The sequence below is a fragment of the Piliocolobus tephrosceles genome, chromosome 1 (assembly GCF_002776525.5).
Source record: "Piliocolobus tephrosceles isolate RC106 chromosome 1, ASM277652v3, whole genome shotgun sequence".
NCBI lineage: Eukaryota > Metazoa > Chordata > Mammalia > Primates > Cercopithecidae > Piliocolobus > Piliocolobus tephrosceles.
In genome coordinates this window covers 74,270,351-74,290,600 of record NC_045434.1, presented here as the reverse complement: position 1 = coordinate 74,290,600, position 20,250 = coordinate 74,270,351, and the positions used below count along the sequence as shown (strand labels likewise).

General features: G+C 36.9%; 1 protein-coding gene across 1 annotated transcript in view; it reads left to right on the top strand.

Annotated features, from left to right (window-relative positions):
* Positions 1-20,250, top strand: part of GPATCH2 (G-patch domain containing 2) — a 201,011-nt gene that overhangs the window by 168,956 nt on the left and 11,805 nt on the right. Inside the window, exon 9 of the mRNA XM_023203723.2 lies at positions 12,587-12,675. Within this exon, the coding sequence (XP_023059491.1) occupies positions 12,587-12,675 (89 nt within the window). The remainder of the gene's footprint in view (positions 1-12,586; positions 12,676-20,250) is intronic.

Below are 20,250 nucleotides of genomic sequence, written 5' to 3'. Positions count from 1 at the left end.
AAACATTTTAGAATAAAGGTACATGCATATACTGTAAAAACTAGCTTCAGTTAACAAGCTTAGTTTTGCAGATATTTATATTCTAAAGCCCAAGAAATGGACCAAATATGTTTTGTAGTGTTCTGTAACTAAGCATTTATATAGTAAAGAAATTGGAACCACAATAAAAAGACTGGTTAACATGAAAATAGATTACTAATTTTAAAAAACCCTGACATGCCTTGTTAAATTTTATTCAATAACTATTTATTAAATACCTGATATGGCAAGGCACGTAACTGCTAAGGAAAATGTACTTAAAGAAGTAAATCAGATGTGGGCCTTACTGCCTTCAAGGAGTATACAGTCTGGCTAGAATACTAGTTTGTGTACATATATAGCTGTAGTTTAAGGTAGAAAATACTGTTTACTCCCATGAGTAAGAGGTTATTTCTGACAATGTGTATCAGAAGAGTCTGCATAACAGAGGTGGCATTTCAAGTGTGTCATAGGTTTCCAATTGAATTCTACCAATAAGCAATAATTTAACCTAAATGCAAGTAAGTTTGCATTTACATGGTAACACTGTCTGACATATTTCAAAATAGAAATAACTTCTTACATATTTCAAAAGTTTCTGATATTCTGGCCTAATATTAAGACATATTAATGTCTTAATATTAGGACCTGGAAAAATACGGGGCATGTCTTATCTTCTCAATATGGAGATAAAAGTAGCAAGCACATTTTTTCTTTGCTCTTTAGTAGTCCTACTCAGAAAATGTACATTATAGCATATAGAACTGTGACATTATCATTACCATATTACTTTGCTCAACAAGCAAAGTCGTGGGACACTTTCCAGAAAATCAAAGCTGAACTCAGTCTTCAGCCTGTATTTGCCAACTCAATTATGCAAGTAAATTGTAGACTCTCTTGAATGAGTGAAGCCTGTCAACTTCAAGAGTTACCTTGGAAATGGATCCACATTTGACTCCATCTCTGCCTGAGAGCAACTTCCAGAATTGTGTCTATAGAGAATTATGGAGTGACCTTTTTCCATTGAATTCAGTTTGTCAGTATGATTAATAAACTGCATAAATTAAATAAGATTTTTAAGGGGAATTTTAAATAATTGTGAATAGACAGATTTATAGAATTTACTAAAACTTGATGTGTGCAGAGAGGTGTCATCTCCTCCCACTGCTCCGTATGTGCCAACTCCAGTTATACTGAATTACCTACAGCAACACAGCAATGGCATGTCATGTGCACACCTGAATGCCTTTGTGCCTCTGCAAATGTGTTCTCTCACCTAGGGGCCTAGAATGCCCTTATATGCTGGTTGGGGATTCTCTTTGAAAATTGGGTTGGAATCATTTTTCCCACATGATCAATAGACTTGAACCCCTAGAAAATGAACATCGTATCTTTTTTATTTCTCAATAAAAAATGTATTTCCTGTCTGATAGCATAGGGCATGTCTTGCATTACATTTTCAACAGAAGTTTATTAAGTAGGGTATATTAAAGGAAGCTGGATGATGTAGTAAGGGGAAGAGTAGTTCCTTGGAGTCAAGAAAGCTTTGGCACAAATACAGTAACTTAACTTTCTGTTCATGGGATCTTTGACAAGTAACAGTTTCTCTGGACTTCAGATTCCTCAGATATGTAATGGATTTTATGAAGATTACATTATGTAAAAATAACTGGCATAATACCTTTTATATAGTTGGAACTCAGTGAGCCTGGATGTTTGTAGTAGTTCAGATAATAAATTCCAATACTTAAGAAACCAACATGTATTAAATGGAAAAATAAAAATAAATATGTATATTCTCTACTTTGCTCTTTAAATTCTGTTATTTCCTCTGCTGATGAAAGAAAAAACTTAGCATGTATCTGCTCTGAAATGCTACCTCAGAACAGAACTTACAGCTTGGCTTAGAGTCTGAGATATCAAACAGAAGAATACAGTAAAAGGTCAATTCAGCAAACATATCCAAATATCATATAGTGCACTAGATGAAGTAGATCCAAAAATGAGTAAATGCATGGACTTCCCTCAAAAAAGTTAGGAATATTAGGAATATTTCATAATTTTATTAATAGATATTATAAATGGCAACCATAGTGTCATAGGAAACGTTTAATAATAGTGTCATCATCAAAGAGAGAGTGTGGGATTATATCTGAATCTATAGTCTGTTTTGATAGGTTTTTTATGTGAGATCCAAGATATCATTTTAAGCAAATTACAGTAAGCATAATTGTTGAAACTCTACACTAAATATCAATGATAAACAGATTCCAGAAATGTATAATTATAGCTGAGAATGAGGTAAACAGTTTACTAAGTGCCTACTATTTCCTAGGTACTGTGGTGTGAAGAATAAAAGAATACTCCAAGATGCCTCAAATATCAGATTCTACTTGGAGAGACAATATCCAAATTTCAATTCAGGCAAAATGAATTTTCCTCAATTTCCCCAAAGAGGTGGTCTGCTACTATAGCCCTGTGGATGTATTACATTGCATAGTAATTTATTGTTCATGTTCATTTCCTCAGGCTATGAACTCCTTGAGGGTGGGAGCTATCTTACCCTTCTATTTAGTTTAGCATCTAGTAGAATAACTGACACTTTGTCAAAATTTGTCAATTGTTAAGGGAGTGTTTTTGAGTAAATTTAAATAACAGTTCAAGAAAGAAGTGTTACTATTTCAAAAAAATTCATGATTGATTGCCACCTGAAATGTTGAGACAACAATAGTTAGTTACGGTAGTTTTATTCATTTTAGTTCAATAAGCTTTTCTTGTGCTTTTAATATATGAAAAACAAAGCTAGGTTCTGGGAATTAAACATGGTTCTTGACCTCAAGTTGCTTTCTATATATATTTAGCTGACAGTCTCCTCTAATCTGAAAACAACTTGTGGCAAATACTATATACTGTATGGTAAGATATGGACAACAATATGCACAGATTGATGTGGAAATACAGAGAAAAACACTTGAAGAGTAGCGAGGTTAGGAAAGTTTAAAGAGGAGAAAGAACGTTTAGACTTGAGGGCACTTGGACAAGTGAAGGGAAAAAGCAGGCTCTCTAACATGGGCAGAATTAGGAAACATAGAAAGAAAATGTTTTAGGGCAGAATTAGGAAACATAGAAAAAATTTTTAAGTGGATAGATACATTGTTCTAATGTTAACACAAATACATGGTCTCAATGACTAGCAGCTGTTTTAAAAAAAAAAATCTAAAGGACCTGGAAAAATACGGGGCATGATGTAAGGTAAGATTATAACAGCAGGTCTCCTGAATCGAGTTAGAATAACTTACTCTATGAAAAGACTAACATTCCCCTAGATGCAAGAATGTCTTCATTTACATATACTAAAGAAGTTGCAAGAATTACCTGAATTTCATAGAACAGCCACTACCATTTTCAGTTATCATTTGTGTGGAATAATGAAGCAGTACAAAAGAAATATTTAACTGAGCTGTTAAGGAATATGGTGTCGTGTATTTCTTAACATACACAAGGAATGATATCATTGGACTAGCAGTCCCTCTAGGCTTTAGATAAAGCATGAAACATACCATATGAAGGAAGCAAGACATCTTTGAAGTAGACACTACCAAATCGTGGGCAAGAGAGAATCTGCAGCAATAGGCTGATGTCAGAATATCAGTGGGTTTTCGTCTCAAGGACTCTTGTGGTCCTTTAATTGAGTTTTTGACATGAAAATGAGGGCTTCGTTCTTGTATGTTATGACACACTTAAAGCAAGCAGAAATGGACAATGAAGAAAAACTTAACCTTTCTATTAACTACCAAAAAAATACCTACATGATTTTTTTTTTTTTTTTTTTGTTTTTGAGATGGAGTCTCGCTCTGCCGCCCAGGCTGGAGTGCAGTGGCTGTATCTCAGCTCACTGCAAGCTCCGCCTCCTGGGTTCACGCCATTCTCCTGCCTCAGCCTCCCAAGTAGCTGGGACTATAGGCGCCCGCCACCTCGCCCAGCTAGTTTTTTGTATTTTTTAGTAGAGACGGGGTTTCACCGTGTTAGCCAGGATGGTCTCGATCTCCTGACCTTGTGATCCGCCCGTCTCGGCCTCCCAAAGTGCTGGGATTACAGGCTTGAGCCACCGTGCCCGGCCACACCTACATGATTTTTTAAATGACCCTAATTCTTCCTTTATTGTAGCATAATGGCAGTTTTCAGATGTAACAAGTTTACTCTGCTATGTGTTTGTTTGGTATGAGTTTAGTGACACCCTACACTAAGCATTCTTCTGCATGTATTGTATGGCAAAGTGCCTTCCATCTGTTCCCTTTAACTGTCACTGTAGGTAAATTACTTAACTTTTTTGTGCCCGGGCTGCTTATCTGAAGGGTGGGGATGATAATAATAGTAAGAGTAATAGCTAACAGCTATTGATTTTATAGGCATGTGCTAAAATGTTTTACATAAATGATTTCTAAATAAAATCTTTTGAGGTAAGCACTAGTCTAATCATAATTCTTGAAGTTAAGGAAATTGAGGCAAAGAGAATGTAAGTAACATGCCAAAGGCTGATAAAAAGCCTTCTCAAACATCGATAAGTGGGTTTTTTCAAAGCTCTAGTGAGAAAGCAGACATGATGATACAAGAAGGAACGTGTCCTGACTACCTGGCTCATCCCAAATGCAAATCAAACCAATGCAACCTATATCTTGAATTTGCACCACAGCTGCCCCAGTGTGAAAAGCTTGACTTTGCCTTTGAGAAATTCATCCAGCTGCCAAAACCACTTACATTTATCAATACCATTGTCTCTCTTTTCTAATTAATCTAGTTATAATTTGTATCTTTTTCATTGCATGCTTAATATAAGAAAAAATAGTAATAAATGAGAAGTGTAAAGAAGAAAATTCCCACAAAATGCCATCACACACAAATCGTTATCATCAGTATTTTGTTGCACAGTCTTCCATGCCTTTCAACCCTATCCTATGCATATTCATTGCTTTGGATATTTTAGTTTAGTATACACACCTATTCTGTGTTTTTGGATATTGTGATTTTAAAAGGTGACCTATATATATGGCATATTTTAAATATTCCAATGACATTTTAAGACAAGCATTTTCTATTTTAGATTATGAATAGTTCGGTTTAAAACTACTGAGTCTATTTTTTGGGTAACCCTCTCCGTTAATCATTCAGAATCACATAAAATTCATGCATCCTCTTGCAAGAAAAGTGTGCATACATGTGTTTCGCACATAATTTCAGGAAGTTTCTGGCCTTTCTGAAGGCTACCACCTTGTCTCCTGCATCTCACCTCCTTGCACACTACATTTCAGCCCTGCTGACACTGCTTTGAGGAGCCAGGAGAGTCCTTGACTAGCCGGGTGGCAGCAGGAGTGAAATGAGGCCCTTGAGCTCCTTCAGAAGCCTTCTGACACAGTGGTGCTAAAACGGGAGTGTTCCCTGTGCCCCCTCACAGGAGGTGTGACAGGGGTGTGACTTGTCTGTTGGTCTACCGTGTGCCCTCAAACCCTTTACAGGAGGGGGAACACACAGATGGGCAGGTATAGGAGCCAGGGGTGAGCCAGGGGCTCTGGCCCCACAGTAGCATCTAGGGGTGGGTACTTGTGACTCCCAAAGCCCAAGTGGGCATGGTGTGTGTTACAGTGCACTCTTTTAGCTTTGCCATCTACAGACAGCTTAAGTGTTAACCAGCTCAGTGCCGTCTTGGTACTCAGGTCCTTGTCTGGCGCCCAGGAAGAATCAGGTCACACACGGACTTCAGGATGGTGAATGCAGGGGTTTTACTGAGTGGTGGAGGTGGCTCTCAGTGAGATGGATGGGGAGCTGGGAAGGGGATGGAGTGGGAAGATGATCTTCCCATGGAATTTGGCCGTCCAGTGGCCGATCTCCTCTCTGACTATCCCCAATTTCTTCTTGATGTTCAGATGCTCCATCTCTTCTCTCTGCTACACCATTCATTCTTCTGTGCTTCTGCTCTTTTGTCTGTCTTCTCCTTGTCTGCTTCTGGAGCCTGGGGCCTGGGGTTTATATGAGTACAGGATAGGGAGGTGTGACAGGCCAAAGGCAACTTTTGGACACAAAAACAGGAATGCCTGTTCTCATTTAGGACTACAGCTTGCGAGTGGGGCCTTTGCCGGGGAACCGCCCTCTTCTACCCAGTATTTCCCTGTCTCCTGTCCTTATCAGTGGCTCACTAACACTAGGCACATAGGAAACACAATAAACAGTAGCTCCAGGAGAAGCCACCAATTACCTGTAGCAGGATAAAGCAGACTGGGAAGAAGGAAGTTTGGACTCGAACCCTCTAGCTAGAGTGGAAGAGGCACTAATAGGACAGATCCATCGGAAGCAGTGAGAGGAACTACACAGTGGCAGGCAGATCATTCTATCTAAGGGGTAGAGCCTCAGGCTACATGTGGTAGAAGGTTAATCAACATAGAGTCAAGAGTTGCCAACAGGTAGGCACTGAACAGGGATAGGAGCCAGGGGCTGCTGATGCTTGGAGAAGGGTCAGCAGGCAGTATTATAAAGAGCCTCCATCACCAGATTCCATTTCATGGCCAGGAGTTGAGCATCTAGGAGGTCAAGGCAATTACCCAGTTCTGAAAGAACTAAGTTACTACAAGGTTTGTGGTAAGGTAGGGTACGTCTAGAATAAAGCTTGGACCCAATTACTGAAACCCAAGTACTGACTTCAGTGCACTGAGCTAAAACTTAAACCACCTGTTGCCAAGGTCAGGTTTGTTCCAAAGAGAAGATAAATGGGATTGAGGCAGAATGTGAAGTCAAATGAGCAAAGCCATCAAGAGAAAAGACCAGAACCATTAACTGGTCGGGCTGTGATCCACAATACCAAATGGAAAGGGTTGCTATGAATGTCCAAAGGGATCATGCACAAAAAGCTGCTTGAAAGAAAACACCACCATTAAAAACAAGGATTTGGCCGGGTGCGGTGGCCGTAATCCTAGCACTTTGGGAGGCAGAGGTGGACAGATCGCTTGAGGTCAGGAAATCGAGAACAGCCTGGCCAATATGGTGAAACCCCTTCTCTAGCAAAAATACAAAAGTTAGTAAGGCATGGTGGTGTGCGCCTGTAGCCCGTGGGGACCGGGGCGGGGTAGGGGGGCGGGGGAGGCGTGGCGCTGAGATATGAGAATCACTTGAATTCAGGAGGCAGAGGTCACAGTGAGCAGCGCCACTGCACTCCAAACTGGGGGACAGTGAGTCTCTGTCTCAAAAAGGGGGGATAAAAAAAAGAAAACAAGCTTTTTTTTTTTGAAAGCAGTCTCGCTCTGTTGCCCAGGCTGGAGTGGTGCAGAGTGTAGTGGCCGGATCTCGGCTCACTGCAAACTCCGCCTTCCGGGTTCCCGCCATTCTCTTGCCTCAGCCTCCTGAGTAACTGGGACTACAGGTGCCCGCCACCACGCCCAGCTAATTTTTTGTATTTTTAGTAGAGATGGGGTTTCACCGTGTTAGCCAGGATGGTCTCGATCTCCCGACCTCATGATCTGCCCACCTTGGCCTCCCAAAGTGCTGGGATTACAGGCGTGAGCCACTGCGCCGGGCCAGAAAAACAAGGATTTAATTCAATCCTCCTAATGGTTAAAAATCATTTATACTTGAAAGTGCTTGATACTTACTGTATTGTGCATTTGGGTACTAAAGGAAAAAAAGCTAGATACTGATGTCTGTCTGTTCAGTTTAATATGTTGAGACATACTGACACCAAGTAAAGCGGGGAGGGTAATTTGGAGCTAGAAAAAGAAGTTCACATGGGGCTGGGTTTCCCAACCCCCATCCTTCTCTCTGCCATTGGAATGCTCCTCCAGTGACACCACAGACCTGCTTTATTTCTGTGCAGCTGATGCCCTGTCCAGGCTGATATTTTTCTAACTGACAGTGAGTGTTCTTGCCAAATGCCAGGGCCCATAGTCACGTATGTTTGTCTCTCTTCCGCAGCTTGTCCAAGGCTGCTTGGGAACACAGTTTATCCAAGGGGCAGCTTTAACTAGGCCCAATTCTCTGAAAAGCCTCTGTTTGTAATGGCATACAATGAAGAGACAAGTTCCTATTGTCTTCTCTTTAATATTATTGCGTTTGACACTGCCTGCTTCAGTCGTTGTCAGTCCGTGTCAAAAGCCAAGTTTTCAGACATGGTGGTTCTCAGTAGAGTTTTTGTTTCTGTTTTTTGTTTTGAGTTTATTGGGTTGTTGTTTTGTTTTGCATTGTTTCTACGTTTTTCCCTCCAGATAAGATGTCCAGCTTCCTGCCACCACCCCATTTAAAAGACAGCTTGCAGCAAACGATGGGGATAAGCCAAGTGAAGTCTGTTTAAAAAGCAAAATAAAACAAAAAAACTTATTTTTGAGTTCTGCTTTTCTAATATTTAATAGGAAAATTTTCAGAAGTAATACATGGGAAACCATGTTTCAAATCGTTAAGTGACAGACCTGTAACAAAAAAGCATCATTTCTTTATCCTTTCCACTTCAGGATAGGTTGGTTTTGATTTGTCTCCCCTTTTTTCCTCCCCATGCAAATATCCCAGCTAAAACAAATATACTCATCTAGTTGATTGGTGTTTTTCTGACACACCTTACAAAAGGATCTTAATATTGTTCTTTAATAACTTTGGGTATGTTCCTAGGACGTTGCATTATCATTCTCAAAACACCACAGAAAAAAGAAACAGAAAATGCCAACCATCACCTTGAGAAGTATTCCAAATGTTCTCCTTTGCAAAGACAAATGACTCATTTAGACTGAAGAAACAAGGCTGCCTTTGAGACATTCATTGATTTTTAATTAAAAAATAACTGTTATGGTTTACATTAAGAGTGACAACTAAATAACAGAGTAAACCTTACTTAGAGTCATTTGTAGCAACTCCACTGCACCTGTCTGAAAGAAGGGGGTTGTGGGGCAAGCCTAAATGGGGTAATCTTACTGATCAATAATCCAGATCTCTCAATGCTCTGTAGTAGATAGTCAATTCTTGATAGAATTACTGAAATATACAGCTAGCTGTTTTTCTTATGGCTCACGTCTTCAGGTTCAGTGCTGCTGAGTTTATTAACTTTATTCTCCTTGAACATTTTTCTCCTTTCCTTTATGCAGCTGTGTTGGGGGTAGGGGAAGGGAGTTGAATGAAAATGTTATATTTCATTTGCTCTGTGAAGATACCCAAAATGTTTGGTCCAGCAGATGGAAAAAAAAAAAGGGTTTAGAAGAGGGAGTTGGTTGTTCCTGAAGTTTGTTTTTCACTGTCTTTGTAAATAGGCCTACCTAATAAATTGTAAGAAGTATGAAAAAATAGTTATAAAGGCAATATTGACTTGAGAGAGTTATTTTCAAGCAATTAGAATACTCCAATTATATATAACTAGTGCAAGAACAAAGTAAGTAGAAACCAATGGTATTAATAGTCACAATGAGCATCTGATATCAGACACTCAAGTATTGCTTCTGATTATTTCTAAAAATGTGTTTCTTAAGAAACGTGTCCTGGCTAATAACTGTTTTAGCTTAGTTTGAGCTTTAAAAATATCTGAAATCAGTAAAACTAGCCTTAGTTCTTTTTAAATTTTTATTGATATTTAATATTTGTACATCCAGGAAGTTTCATTGTGCAGTAACTTGCATCATTCTTTAGTTACTATAACTGAGATGAGGAAGTGTGTGTCTGAACTATGGCAAACCTAGTTGGTCTCCTCTCTCTTCAGTCTCAACCCTGTCCAACTCGAGCTCTCTACCAGCACCCATGCACTTGGTCTACTTTCTCTCCTTTTGTAAAATCTTTAGTGACTCCACATTGCTGTTAAGTCCAAACACCTTCATGGGGCAAAGGTGGCATGTATGGCCCCATGATCCAGCCCCAGTGCTCTTCTCCATTCATGTTGTACAGTCCCTTCTGCAAACACTGCTCTGCAGACATCCTGAACTACTCATAACTCCCTGAACAGAGCAAACTCTTTACCACTAAGGAATTTGTTCAGCAGCAAGTATAGAGAACCTGACCTGCAGTGGCTTAAACTGTAAGAATGTTTATTATGTTTTAACACAGGATGAGAAGTAGCTAGTTCATGAGTTGGTTTTCACAGCTTGATTACAGAAGACCCACACTGCAGAATTCGGATTCCCACTTTATTCCCTGTTTTCAGAATGGTACCTTCCCCTCCTCTTCAGCTATTTCTGATATCTGAGTCTATCTGGTATATGCTCTGCAGAAGGTAAACTTTACTGCAGTCTTTTGCTGAGGGGAGATTTCAATAGGGATAAAATATGTGAAGGGATACTTTTTTACAAAAAGGTAATATTATGACTGCCATACGGATATTAAGTGGGTATGTGTTAAAGGTTTTATTTAACTCATTAGCTAGTGAGGGAACTGGGCAGATGTTATAACAAGTTGAAAGGAGAAGTCAAAGAAGCTCAAGTGTATATAGAGTAATGGAATATTGAAATGATTGTTTAAATGGACCCAAAACTAGCTTTTCCACAGATAGCAGGGTTGTCGTTCCATAGAACAGAATTTATTTCTGTTTCTGTAGTTAAGAAGTATTTCCCGTTGCTTTCGGTTAGCTACAAGGTAGAGTTGTAAAATAGCTTGCATAGAATTAGCATTCAGTGACTGAAACGGTATACTCCTGAAAGCATAGTTTTTCCATGGAATCACAAATTTTATCCTACCAAGGAAAAAATGTGTATTTGATGCAGCATATTTAGGATTGTTGTAAGGACTAAATAATATAGCCTTTACTAGTCATTAATAAAGTTGGTTATGCCTGCTGCCACTACCACTGTACCTAATTATTTCATATACACAGATTTATGTTTTATTTCTCCACTCAGACTTTAAATTCTTCCAATAATAAGAATTGAAAGTTTCATTTCCTTTGTATCTTCCATCTTCTTTTTCCCCCTCTCCCTATTTTCACCACCACTGGAGTCTTATGCTAAGTCCATAATAGATACTGATAAATGTTTGCTGAATAAGTAAAGGAATAACTTTAAATTTGTACAAAAAGAATATGTCTTCCCTGTGACATCATTCTACTTTTTAAAAATATATATATAATCTTAAAAAGGAGACACAGTCATAACTATTCATTTTTCTTGGCATCATGAGCCAAGACCATACCTCAAAATCCAATAAAAATGTTATAGTCATTCATGTCAATGAACATTTGGAGAGCAAAGCAGAGCTAAGTTAGTCATTAACAGAATGAATTTTTGAAAGGTTTTTTGAAATATTTTAATAATTATAATTATTTTGTAACAGAAACAGTATGCACTCAATAAAAAGGTAGAAGACAACAGACAAATGCTTATTTCCTGTTAAGATACATTGATAAGGTTTTGTGGTATATTTTTTTGGCTGCCTGTGGCCCTTGGATTACTCGGATCATCAATTATGACTGTACTTTGTGCTTTATAAATAAAATCTATATTTGAAATAACTGGACTCTCCAGCACTAATTTTTCATTATATTTAAACATCTGAGTATATGTGTTTAAATATTTATCTTGAGTTTCGAATTTTACCTGAATTAATTTTAATTAATTTTTCCTTTTTTTTCCCCCTTATAATCTGTTTATGTTCAAATTAGTTTCTTTAAAACCTCAGGATACTCTCAGATATCTCTCTGTCTTACTAAAAGAACATGTGCTGTCATAAACATGCTTCATTTATTTCTGCTTCATGTTCCCCAGGCCCTATCCCAACCCTGCATCAAGGATTATGGCACAGGAAATGAACACAGAATCTTTCTATAGCTTGAAAAGTTTGAAGACTTTAAATCCTTTCTTTTTTGTATTTGTCTTGATTTCTAATTGGCCCATTTCTTATTTTTTTATATAACTTTTCAATTTAGGAGACCAAGATTAGACAGAAGACTAATTGTATAATAGCTTGTTCCAAAAAGAGCAGAAGATCCACTTCTCAGTTTTTATGTATCATGTTTTTAGAAATATAATCCAGTATCATATTAGATGGTTAAATAGCAGTAGACCAGCATTAATGCATTCAAATTATGTTTTCTCACTCAGCTAATAAATAATTAACTGAAGAATTCTAATCATATGAATTGGAAGAATCACTGTTTCCTTCTATTTAAAATGTTTTAAGAGAATTCACTGCTGCGTAATATCCTAAAAGAAATTGATCATACTTTTCCTGTAATAGACGTTGTTCTGACAGTAAAGCATTAGTAACCAATTGATAACCTTGCAACAATATTGTGATCTCTTTAGATAATTAATCTTAGCCATTTTCCTGTCAGAAGCAACAGTGCTTGATTTTATGTTGAGCCAGAAAGATTGCCAGTTTTGAAAATTAAAAAGCATTCCTTTTATATTATTCATTCCGGTAACAATTTATGATGGCGCATTTAGCTGCTGAACGCTTGTCAACAAACGTAATTATGTTTCGATATAAACAAGATTGGTGATTTTACTATGCAGCTCCATCTTTGTTGAGAATGTTTTGATTTAGGTTCAGATGATACAAGCTGTGTATTTATGTGTCATTTTTTTCTTCTTTGTTAATAGTTTTTTCTGATAATTACTCATAGGCAAACAAGCATGCATTTAGGATCCTTATGCACGGGAGACATCAAACGGAGAAGAAAAGCTGCACCCTTGCCTGGACCTACTACCGCAGGTAAAACAAAAGCAGGGTTAGAGTGGAGCACAAATGTAGAGTTCATAAATCATGAAGAATAAAATGTAGACAGTTCTTAATCACTTGCAATGAAGAAGAAGAAGCACAGTTGCAAGAAGCTGTTAAAACAAATCATTTGCATGTGGTATCAGGATGTATTGCATGTTCCAATTGTAGATTTTCCAGGTAACCAGTCATTAATGTATATGTTACATCCCTGCTCAAATGCAAGATTTAGTGCAAGATATTAAAAGGATACAAAAACTTCAAAGTCTATCTTTGGCCTCTATAAATTTACAGTCTTGTTGGAAAATAAGGCATAAAGAGATGAAATGACAAATAACCCCAGAAGAGATTAATAGTAATAAATTCAAAAAGTATAGCCTCAGCCCCAAAACACAAGACCCCATGTAGTAGGAGATGGAAACCTGACTGAACGACTGTGACAGTCTGGTTTCTAGTCCCAGCTCTGTAGCAGTCTTAGATTCCTCATTCCTTCTTTAGACAACATTAGCGTTAGACTGAGAAAGCTCTCATTTCTACCTCAAAAATCATGTCATTCTAATAATATGCCATTCTAATTATGAGTGTGGTCTTGAGAAAACTACAAGTGCTGGTCAGGAAGTCACTGTAGGTCAGAGAGGACAGGAAGCCTTACTTACTGAAAGGGCAAAGACTCTTGTAGTGAAGGTTGTGAATAAAATAGTATGTATTGAAAATCTCATGCAAGAGCAGTGGTAAGGGAGGCACAGATAAAGTCAGTGATAGGAGGAAGCCAAGTAGACATTAAAATGTGGACACCCACATATAAATAAACAACAATTAACCATGATGGATTTGTGGCGCAGCAAGCTCTATGAGAAAACGTTTTTCAGTGTAGAAACAGAAAATAATATCCCTATTGCCTGCGATCTATAACCACACAGATTTATAAATTTTCTCTTAGTTTCATTTGGGCAGCCTTTATAGGAAAAATGATTTTAATTATAGACTATGAAAATAAGATTCATATCAACAGGAGAGTAAACAGTGAAAAGAAAAATATATATAAGTATATGCATGGTTTTGGTGGGGTGGGGTTGCATGGTGAATTTAAGAGGAAAAAAAGATGCGAAGCTTACATTCTCCATTTTTTTTTTTTTTTGAAATGAAGTTTAACTCTTGTTGCCCAGGCTGGGATGCAGTGGTATGATCTCAGCTCACTGCAACCTCCGCCTCTCGTGTTCAAGCGATTCTCCTGCCTCAGCCTCCCAAGTGGCTGGGATTATGCGCACCCACCACCACGCCCAGCTAATTTTTGTATTTTTGGTAGAGATGGGGTTCACCATGTTGGCCAGGCTGGTCTTGAACTCCTGACCTCAGGTGATCTGCCTGCCTCGGCCTCCCAAAGTGCTGGGATTACAGGGGTGAGCCACTGCGTCCAGCCACGTTCTCCACTTAGGGAACCTGTTCCATAGTTAAGCACTAGAAAATTGAAGAATAACTTAAAATTGGAGCACTTCTAATGCAGTTGTTCCGTATAAGGGACTGCATCATAAAATTATGCATTTAGATGCATACCTGATCGTCTTCTGGCAGTACTGAATTTTCAAGATTAGGAAACACCTGTGTGTAGAGTGCATTTGTATTTGTGTAGAATAGTATTTGCCACTTATTGGGTACCCACTGTGTATCGGAAACTTTATTATTTTATCTTTATAACAACTATATGAGGGAGATGGTGTTATCAGCACCTTACAGATCGTAAAATTAAGATGTGAAGAAGTGTTAGGTTAGCTACCTAAGATGACAGAATTATTGAATGCAAGGGAAAGTTTCAAGCCTAGGTCTGCCTAACTCCTAAATCCATGTTCTTTCCATAAAAATTTACTTACAGCCTCTTCGTTAGCATATATATATATATATTCTTTATATACATACTACCTATATGTAAAGATTGTCGTATTGCATATGCTGACTTAAGGCATATAGTATGCCTTAAGTTTTATAGATTTATCTAACTATTACTATGTAGAAATGCAGAATATTCATGAAATACTTCTAATATATCTCTTCATACATGAACATGTAGCCACATTTTGGATGAAACACATGTCATTAGTCTTGCAATTCAGATCTTTCATAAGGCAGGTATAGGATTCTTTAACATCCCCATTCCAGTTGAATGGTCCCTGAATTTTTTTATCTTTCAGTGATTCAAGCATTAGCGGCAGAAACAGTACAAGAACAATCTTAGGAATGCTACTAAAGCACCTTAGTGGCAGCAGTAAGGAAAAGAAAATACTGGGGTCACGTCCTAACACTCTGAACATATGTGAAATGAGAAGGAAAATGCATAATGGTTGAGGAGAGGATAATATAATTATTTCTGCAAGGTGATTTTGACATTACAACTCAGTAACATCAGAGGAAATCATTTATATGGCGTATGGGTACAAACATTGAACTTTAGCCTAAAACAGTTTTTTTTGTAAGCTTACACCAGCATATTCCAGATTTTATATTTCTGAATTGTTGTGATTCTCTTAATAGTCAGGATTTTGGTATTACTACATTTTAACTTAGAAGATAAAATTCTTAGAAAATTTTAATTACTCAAAAAGTAGTGGAGCAGGAGAATTGCATCACTCATTTTCTACCAATTTTTAAAATCTGTGCATAACTGTTTCTCTCAAAGAGGAAGAGATTAAGTTTAAAGTCCTCAGTTTTAAATAGAATATCTTTTAATGCTAATGAATCAACTCTACAGTGTAGATTATTATCCAAATTCAAGTAAGAAATGTTTTTGCATAAATACACTTTGATAATGAGGGTATAAATCCTAGATCATCTTGTCTCTGAAAATTACAGTTTTCAAATTCTGAAAAAGAGTCAGTCACATAATAAAGAGTCAGGTGTATTTGTAAACTTCTGAATTTTAGCTAAGGACAATATTCTTGCCCTTTTATAGGCCCTTGCAGAACTCCTGAAAAACACATTGAATTGAGATATATTTTCAGTTTCTTTTGCCTTTAGTCAGCATTAACTCTAAACAGGAAAAATGCAGACGATAACTCTCTTTTATTTGAAATAGGGAGTAAGAATTAAAAGACCTACAGCTTGCATATTGTTTGATAATTCCCTCTGATTTATATGTGAAATATTATGCAATCAAACAGCAAGTTTAGAAAGGATTTACCAAAAAGTTGTCAGAAAACTATAATTAGACCCTTTAAATCCAAAACCGGGTTTGTATAACAATTTATGACTAAAGATAAATTGTATTCATAATAAATAACACTTTTGATAAAAGATTTAAAGCCCCCTATGAAATTAATAACCCAGAATTGATTACGTTTACCTGCTAGTGTATTGAAAATTTTTCTCACATTCTTTTAGCAATAGCTTTGAAGCATAATTTCAGTCGCTTTAGAAAGCTCTAGACTAACCAGCAGTGTTATCATTTGAACATTTATTAATTGTGACAGGAACACCAAATTTATTTCAGTGCTTTAGCTTATTTACTGCTCTTTCACCTTTGTATTTTGTATTGACAAAGTAAAATGAATATTGATAAGGTTAGGTATTGATTTTTTAAATGTATAGCTTGTTCTCTGCCTCATTCAAAGTCACATACCGAAAGATAGTGGATGTAGCAAATCTACATCAGTAGCAAAGGATGTAGATTTACTATTATAAAATTGAGAACTATCGAAGCAAGAAGGTTTGCCAGCAGAATGCATTTTATAGTTTGAAAAATGTCATCTGTAAAGGTGAGGAAAAGCAGTGAACAAAATAAGAGAAATATTATTAACACTTTTTAAAAAGGCAGTTAGCAATGTTGGTTGTGGTCCGTGTTTTTGGTAGAAGGCATAGCCTATTGAGGATTTAATAGTAAAAAGATTTAAGTTCATTTATTGAGATATTGTGGGTACTATATTTTTTAAAAAATTTGTCCACTATGCAGTATGAAATTCAATGTTATCCACAATTAATATTGCCTGTTACTATTTTGCTTTCTATTGAAATAATATCATGGTGAATTATTTATTATAAGGAGTCAGCCTTTTTTCTATACATTTTAAGTATAGAAACAAAATGCCTTTTGAAGTTTAATGTCTTGATATACATATTGCTCTAGGGTAGTTTTTTTTTTCATGAACATGTGAGTTCTTGGCAAGAGGTTACATACAGCTTTTTGTGACTTTTCAACTTTTTTCTCCACGTCCTGCTGATATTTCAATAGGAAAATAATTTTCATGAATATTTAAGGCAATGAAGGCAGGTTGTCAATAATAATAATGGGTGAAGACTTTTTAAAGGCTCATTTGCAATTAAAACTCATACCAAACATAATCAGAAATGTGTGGTGTAACCAAGCTCCTTTTCAAGGTACTAGATTGTAGTTGTCCTAATTTATCTTATCAATAATTGTATTTTTATTTCCTGCTATCCCTGGTTCCATATAGCTGCTGTACATTATTTGTAGCTCTTTCAGGATTTTAAAACAGGCAGACTTTTCCAAGGGGATCTTTATTAATTTTGAAATCAGGCTCTATCTGAATGAATAATAAAGGCTAGGATATATGCAATCCTTCACCTCTTGACACATACACCACCAGCCCACTCTTCAGTTATGTATTTTAGTAGAATCTTAATAAACAGTTTTCCATTATCATTCAGTACAGGATGGACGGAGTAAGCACACATGTTAGATAGAAAAGATAGAAAAGAATTGCTGTTTCCTGATAAAAGACTAAGTAATGAGAAAACACTTAAACTACCAAACACCTGAAAACACTGAATAAAATTTGAAGCCATCTTTTTACAAAGATAGCTGAGACTACCGGAAAGAAAGGGAAATGTTTAAGACTAAAATGGCCCTGAGCAGCTCCCACACCCACTCATACTACTGGCAAGCTTGAAAACCTAAGGCATGCTCATTAGTTCCCCCGTGGACGGGAAGTCAAGCCTGGGATCTGAGCGTTAAGTCTCCTTAGAACCTCTAAAAGCTCCATCCTCAGAAGTGGGCAGACTGGAAACAAAACTCATCCACAGGCACAGTGGAAGATAAAGAATCTTATTTCTGCCTGGGCTCCAAATAGAAAACTCTCTGAAGATTTGTGACCAAGAGGCTGCCCTCACATGAGTTTCTGGTTTTAAATTACACTAAGCCAAAAATTAACATAAAAACTGGTTTCAAAAGCACATTCAAAGCCACTCTAGAGGTGTAGGCCTTCAACCCAGGCCTCAAAGAAGCACCACAAATAAAAACCTACCAATGACGTTCTCATAAACCAAAATTAAAAAGTTAGTTATAAAAACAAATTCAAAAAGGAGAGGAAATAATTGTAGACAAAGAAAAGACGAATGTGGTAAAGAATTGAGTAGAAATTTGAGATTATTTTATTATGAAAATATCTTAAAAACTACACAAATCACTGAATGGGTTATATGACAGATCAGATATAACTGAAAAGATACTGAATTTTAGGAGAGATCTGAAGCGTGATATCTATGCTACATAAAAGCAGCACAGAGAGATAAAATGATTGAAAATATAAAAGAGGCTGAAGGACTTAAAGACAATGAAGTTCAACCTGTGTCTAATAGAACTTACAGAAGGAAGAGTAGAGAGAGTAAGATGGTGCAATATTTAGGAAAATAAGAATTTTTAGAACGGAAGGAAAACATGAATTTTCATGTTCAATAAGTATGAGTCTATATCAAGAAATATTAAATATAAATAAAGTCACATTGTAATTAAACTTCAGAGCACCAAAGACAAAGAGAATGACTTAAGAGCAGCCAAGGAGAAAAAATATAACCTACGTAAGAATGCAATTGTACTGGTAGCAAACTTAATAATAGCAGTACAATTGTGAACGTAAGAGATAATATTTCTAAAGTGCTAAGACAAAATAACCAAATCAACCTGAGTTACATATCCAGCTAAATTATTACCCAACAGTGAGGATGAAATAAAGTCATTTCGGATACAGACTGACCACTACTAAGTTTGATACCTCTTGTAGAAGAAAACAGAATCCATTAAAAAAGAATGAAATTCAGGAAGTAATGGTGAGCAAAGAAATTGTTGAGCATGTACTAAAAGCTAAATTAATAGTAACTGTATAAAAGTAATAATGATGGAGACAGTGACCATGTAGATGATTAATTTGGATGTATAAAAGTAAGATGGAACTAAAACTCTGGACAATAGTATGTAAAATGTGAGGGAATAAGCGAGATATGCATTTTGACTTTTAAAGGTCATCACTTAAAAGGATAGAAATATTGTATATAGTCTTCAAGATATTATAAGCAAGATATAAATTCCAGAAAGGAGGAAATAAAAATTCATATAAAAAGCAAAGTTAATAGCATTAAATAATCTAGTAAAAATAAATCTAGGTATATTAGTAATCATGATAAATGTAAATGGAGAAACTACATCGGTTAAATTTAGAGATTATAATGGATAAACGAAGAAACTCACTATATGCTTTTTACCATAAATACAACTAAATATAAGGTTTAATTTAAGTATTAGCCAAAGAAAGCTAGAGTAACTGGGTTTATAGCAAGCAAAATGAATCTTGAGGTATTTCAGGAGTTAGAATACTCTCTTTAGTCAGATTTGCTATGCTTGTTTAGATTTGTACTTCTACCAGGAGTTAGAAATCTGTGAATAGAATAAAACCTTAACATTTGGGGAAATATAGCAAAAGAAATGATGTACTAGAAAATGTTTTTTTCTTTTTGTTTTTATTTTGTTTTGTTTTTTGATACGGAGTCTCACTCTGTCGCCCAGGCTGGAGTGCAGTGGCACTGTCTTGGCTCACTGCAAGCTCCGCCCCCCCCCAAGTTCACACGATTCTCCTGCCTCATCCTCCCTAGTAGCTGGGACTGCAGGCACCTGTCACCACGCCCAGCTATTTTTTTGTATTTTTAGTAGAGACAGGGTTTCACCATGTTAGCCAGGATGGTCTGGATCTCCTGACCTCGTGATCCAACGGCCTCGGCCTCCCAAAGTGCTGGGATTACAGGTGTGAGCCACCATGCCCAGCCATTTTTCTTTTATTATACTTTAAGTTCTGCTATACCTGTGCACAACGTGCAGGCTTGTTACATAGGTATACACATACCATGGTGGTTTGCTGCACCCATCAACCTGTCAGCTACATTAGGTATTTCTCCTAATGCTATTCCTTCCCTAGTCCCCTACTCACAAGAGGCCCCAGTATGTGATGGTCCCCTCCCTGTGCCCATATGTTCTCATTGTTCAGCTCCCACTTATGAGTGAGAACATGTGGTGTTTGGTTTTCTGTTCCTGTGTTAGTTTGCTGAGAATGATGGTTTCCAGCTTCATCCAGGTCCCTGCAAAGGACATGAACTCATCCTTTTTTATGGCTGCATAGTATTCCATGGTGTATATGTGCCACATTTTCTTTATCCAGTCTATCATTGATGGGCATTTGGGTTGGTTCCAAGTCTTTGCTATTGTGAACAGTGCTGTAATAAACATACATATTCATGTATCTTTATAGTAGAATGATATATAATCCTTTGGATATATACCCAGTAATGGGATTG